The sequence below is a fragment of the Chrysochloris asiatica genome, unplaced genomic scaffold (assembly GCF_000296735.1).
Source record: "Chrysochloris asiatica unplaced genomic scaffold, ChrAsi1.0 scaffold00014, whole genome shotgun sequence".
In the NCBI taxonomy this organism is placed as follows: domain Eukaryota; kingdom Metazoa; phylum Chordata; class Mammalia; order Afrosoricida; family Chrysochloridae; genus Chrysochloris; species Chrysochloris asiatica.
Genome location: NW_006408532.1, coordinates 2,773,471 through 2,779,283, shown reverse-complemented (window position 1 = coordinate 2,779,283; position 5,813 = coordinate 2,773,471). Strand labels below are relative to the sequence as shown.

General features: G+C 39.1%; 1 protein-coding gene across 1 annotated transcript in view; it reads left to right on the top strand.

Annotated features, from left to right (window-relative positions):
- The first annotated feature begins 1,680 nt into the window (after positions 1–1,680).
- Positions 1,681–5,813, top strand: part of GOLGA1 (golgin A1) — an 81,629-nt gene continuing 77,496 nt past the window's right edge. The window contains exon 1 of the mRNA XM_006834970.1: positions 1,681–1,819. Coding sequence (XP_006835033.1) covers positions 1,681–1,819 — 139 coding nt within the window. The remainder of the gene's footprint in view (positions 1,820–5,813) is intronic.

The following is a 5,813-nucleotide window of genomic DNA, read 5'->3' as shown; positions in this document are numbered from 1 at the left end:
AGTGGTCTGTGACCGCCCAGAGTTTGGCCAGGTAAAGTGTGTGGCAGTCAGAATCAACAAAATCAATACCGACCCTCGGAAAACTTAATGTCACTAAAGTTATTTTACTCCTGGCTTCCTAGGAGACGTGGGATTCAAGAACCTACTGCAGTAAGAGATTCTATTGTTTGTGCTCTCAGTGAAGATCTTAAACAAAAAATGCAAAGGAAACCACTAGGGCATGGGAGGAAGGGTTAGTGATGCTTGTGATAGTAACAGGTTTTCTTAACTCCCCCCTTCTCTTCCTCTGGTAGCTGTCCCCCTCGCCCTGAATACTGAGGCCTCACACACTTGAAATATCCGATGTATTTTGTCTTTGTCTTCATGGATAGATAGAATGCTTTGGCCGCCAAGCTGATTTAAATCTAGTAGTTAGCCAGGTGAGTAGGTGGTGTACAGATATTAAAGGTAAAGTTTTTGAAGAATCACATAGACTTTAAAATGGGTGATCTAAAGTGATCAGAAGTCATTTGTAGAGTTTCACAAAACATGAAAAGGTTGAAATCAGATTATTAATGCTTCATGTACTATTGAGTCCTGGTGTGGCACTACAGGATAATGCACTGGATTGGTTTAAACTACAAAGTCTTAAGTTCAGACTCACCAGCTGCTCGTTGGAAACCCTATTGCTGTGAGTTGGAACTGACTTGATGGCACTTAACAACAGCAGTGTACTTACTAGTGAGTGGAAAAAATGTTTGAATCTCATGTTGAAATCATTTCAGATATTCTGATAAAGAAGCAAAATGTGATTTGAGATAGTTTCATGAAACTCAAAACCACACAGCATTTCCAGGGGAAAAAGTTTAAGAATGTCCTACAAGGCACCCTGGTGACACAGTAGTCAAGTGCTACCATCACAATATAGTTGCCTGTCTTCTCTTTCTTCCAAGTTGTCAACCTCTGTTAGGAAACATGATTGTAAGTCATCCTGGACCATCATATGTTCATGTTTTTGTCTTTTTTTTTTTTTTAAGTCACTGAGTAAGGTGCTGTAGGATAAGCACTAGACTGCTAGCCTCAAGCTTGGTGGTTCAAATCCACCAGCTGCTCCTCGGAAACCCTATACAGGGTCGCTATAAGTTGGAACCAACTCAATGGCACTTATTAGCAACCGCAAGTGTAGTTAAATTTTATTGGGAGAAGGATTCAAAAGCATTATGTGGGCATGATGAGTTACTAAATGTAGCATATATCGTAGCTAACATGATAAAGTAGGTACTTGTAAGTTCAAATACCAACTCTGCCACTTAGCCAAGTTATCTTGGCCAGGTTTCTGACTTTCCTAAGACTAGATTTCCTTACCAGTTTATACATATGAAGTATCTTAAGTTTTAATTGTTTAGTAACTATTCTAGTAAGCAAACATGAAAAGTTATGAAGCTTCATTTTGAAACCTGAAGGTTATCATATCAACTCAGATGTGAAATCTCTTGAGTGTTTAATTTAAGAGTTTCTTTCATCTGGTTTGTAGATACTATGTTGCCATAAACGCTTGGCCCACATTTCAACAAGAATGCAACAGGCTTGGATATCTGGAACTTTTTAGGCTCCTATTACTGAATCCTTGGACTCTGGCCTTAAAGAGTACTGTGGTGGCTCAAGAGCTGGTTAGCAGTGCAGGATAACTACACAGCAAAAATGTTTGCAAAACTAAAGAAGAAAATTGCAGAAGAGACTGCAGTTGCTCAGAGACCAGGAGGTTCTACTAGGATCCCACGATCAGTGAGCAAGGAATCTGTTACATCGATGGGAGCTGACTCAGGAGATGACTTTGTAAGTATCTTTCATTCATTTTAAATATTTGGTGCCTTGCCATTCTACTTTTTAAATAATATTGGGAATGTTTTAATATTTTCTCTGAAAATTGTGTGATTATTTCATTCATATAGCAATGCAAGACCCTACAGTACGTCTAAGTCATCTTACTCAGAGTTAGTTACTTTTCTTTTTTTTTTTTCTGCTTTGTCCTTTTGTAGTCTTTTCTGTCTGTATACTTTGTGCATTTTCTTTCACATTTCATCTCTCAAAATGCCCAGGCCTATTTTTTTCATAAATGTATATACTTCAAGGCATTGTTGCTTAACAATGTCTGTGAGTTGTGGTGTGAGGTTAGCCAGAGTACATTAAGAAAGGTGATAGAAATTTGTCAAAGATGTCACTGATGACATTTGTTGTTGTTGTTAAGTAGTAGGTCCCTTTTTTAAAGTATCTTCAAAGAGGCTACCATGTTAGGGAAATGTTAAGCCTAAGAATTAAGTGTGTTTTTAGCATGTGACAGTATCCTCTTAAGTAGGATAGCCTTTAAAAAAAATAATAATGCTTTATATAAATAGAAGAATGTATACAGTGTCTGTGTAAAGGATAAAGCATAGAAATACAGTCTACCATAGGTCGTACTCTTGGACTCACTTTTTTTTTTTCTTAAACCTCAACCTGCTTCCAACATGAAACTGTGGTTTATTTCTTTTTACTGCTGTATAAAATCCGAGCATTTGAAAAGACCAAAATGTACCTCTTTTTTCTCCTGGCAGTAGACATTTGAGTTGTTTCCATGATCAGATGAGTCTTCCTTCTCCTTTCATATGCTTCCTGAGATCCAGGTCATATTACGTAGCAGGAGCTATTATGTTATTGGGGTGGAGCAATAGATGACTGGATCTAAAATCATTGGCTCCTATATTTAACAGGAAATGTAAGTGCACCTTTGAATACCATGCTGAAGGATAGAGTTTTAATGCTGAGTTCTGTGGCAGCATGACCTGCTTTGCCCTCAGGTTGGCATGCTAAATTAATTTCTCATCTAGAATCTATTCCAGATAACCGAGATTGACCTGAATTCAGGACTTTGAGACTTCTAATCTAGTTGAACTTTTTGTATAAGCAGTTTGAGCCTCGGTTTTTATCTCCAGATCCTATATCCAACTTCATATATTTCTCTGCCTTGGCGACTTCCTTTAGGCATCTCAGCTTCTAAATGTACAAAACTGAATTCATTAACTCCATCTCCAATTCACAGAGACATAGACCTTCATCCCCCTGAGTCACCAGCTGGAAACGGAGGAGACATTTTATACTCTTGGTGTCCAATCAGCCCATATGTATTCTGGGTTCCATTTCTTAAATGCCTTTCAAACTTGCCTTTGCTTTCTCTGCTCTGTCTTTAGTAGTACATGTACAGTACAAGTACTGCCGTTTTTTTGCAGCTGTCTTTCTCTGCTGGACAAATTGACAGCCTCTTTGGATTCAATGTCTCCAATAGTTGCCCAAAGTGATCTTCCTAAAAAGCAGATCTGTTAATGTCTGTCCAGTGCTTAAAACTTCGTGGCTTCCTCAGGATGAAGTATAAACATATTATTATGGTAAAATGGTAAACTATTGTGCTCTCATTACAGCTTAACCCATTAAACTTCCCCTCACTCCAGTTTCTGCCACTCTGTGCTCCTGGAAGAGACCACATTCCTTCATGTTTATGAATGTTTGCATATGCGTTTCTTCTCTCTGAACTGTTCCCAGTCTCCCCTCCTCTTTCACCCTGCATTCTTTAAGACTCCACTCACATTTTAGTTTCAGGAAGCTCCCCTCACACATCCCTACTCTTCTCCTTGACCATTTATTTGTTTCTCTAAAAGTGGAACTTCATGAGAGTCTTTAGAGTGTAGTACTTAGGAACTCGTGTCAGGTTTTTGGACCTTGATTTGATTCCTGGCGCTATCATCGTGGTGTAATTTTCGTTAAGTTAAAATATGTGTGTCAGGAATCTCCAAGATCTCCTTCAGATGTGATGATTCACTAGGAGAACTCACTGGACTCAACATATAGTAGTGCTGCTGCTGGTGTGCTGTAGGGTCAGTTCTGACTCATAGCCACCCTGTGTAGGGTTTCCGAGGCTATAAATCTTTATGGGAGCAGAAAGCCTCATCTTTCTCCTACAGAACAGCTGGTAGTTTTGAACTGCTGACCTTGAGGTTAGCAGCCCGCCTTGTAACCACTACGCAACCAGAGCTCCTTAGCATATAGCAGTCTCATGACTTATTTATGATAGGGAAAGGATACAAAACAAAATCACAAAGGGAAAGGACTCCCAGAGGAAACTACTTGAATGCTTCTAAGAGTCCTCTCACAACAGTCACACAAAACCAAAACACAAACCCACTGCTGTTGTGTCAGTTCTGACTCCTGTTGAGTTCAGTAGGCCAGAGTAGTGTTGCCCCCATAGGGTTTCCAATGTAAATCTTTACAGAAGCAGACTACCACATATTTATCTGTCAAAGTGGCTGGTGGATTTGAACTGTCAATGTTTCCCTTAGCAGGCAAACACTTTAACCACTGCACACCAGGAATTCTTGGAGTCACAGTGCAAGTCCTTAATTCTCCCAGCAAAGAGCTATGGCAACACCTATGAAATATTATCTACTGGGAAGCTCAGTAGAGACTCAGTGCTCAGAGTTTTTATTGTGGGCTAATCATGGAGTCCTGGTGTAGCACTGTGGATTAATGCGCTGATCTGCAAAGTCAGTTTGAACCACAAGGTCAAAGGTTCAAGCTCACCAGGTGCTCCTTGGAAACCCTATACAGGGTTCCTATGGGTCAGAACTGCCTCAGTGGCACTTGACAACAACAACAAAATCATGTAGGAATCCTCTGACACATACTACTTCACAGAAGTAGAGCAGGAGACAAGCTATCCATATCCATTGCTTACGACAACATTGAGTGTGCACATGAAATGATTGTATTGAATAGACAATGACAGTGGATTATGTGGGAAATCATTTGAAAATCAGCCATGGCTCTGCTTACGAAATAATCCACGACAGATTTAGGATTCGAAAAGTTTGTTCAAGATGGGTACCGAAACAACTCACAGAAGAGCATAAACAGAAGTATTTGGACATCTACAAATAAAATTTGGACCAATACTTGAAGGAAGGCAAAAATTTCTTTAAAATACTGTTACTGGTAACAAGACATGGATTCATCATTACGATCCTGAGAGTAAATGTCAGAGTATGGAATGCAAACATCCTCAAAAATAAAGTACAAACGTCAAATATCAGCTGGAAAATTGATGCTTAGAGTTTTCTGGGACTCTCAAGGGTCAGTATAGGAACACTATTAGGAAAAAGGTTCAGTAATCAACTGTGCTTGTTACAGTGACATACTCACTGAAGAGCTGAAGCCTAAACTTTGGATTAAACACAGAGGACAGCATTGTGATCTTGCATGACAGCATACGTCTGCCCACCTCTGCCCACACTATTGACACTGCAAAAACTTTTTTTTAAGGTGTAAAAGCATCCTCCTTATAATCCTGATCTTGCTCCATTGGACTTCCACCTGTTTGGTCCCCTGAAAGCAGCCCTTCAAGGATGAAAGATTCACCTCTGATGAAGAAGTTGATTTCTGCCAGTGGCTGCATTTTGAAAGCAGTGCATTCATGGCTTGCAGCTCAACCTAAAACATTTTTTTAATAAGAGAATATGAAAGCTTGTTAACAGATGGACAAATTGTATTGAAAATCAAGGAAATTATGTAAAAAATGTATTTTGTCTTTTCTAAAAGTTGATTTAAATAAAGTCTAGTGCGGATAATTTTTGACTCATGGATTTATTTACGACTGATCTCTCTCTCTATATATACATATATATGTATGTATATATATACATACATATATATGTATATGTTGTTGTTGTTAAGTGCCATCGAGTCGGGTTCGACCCATAGCGACCCTGTACAGGGTTTCCGAGGGTGTAAATCTTTACGGGAGTAGA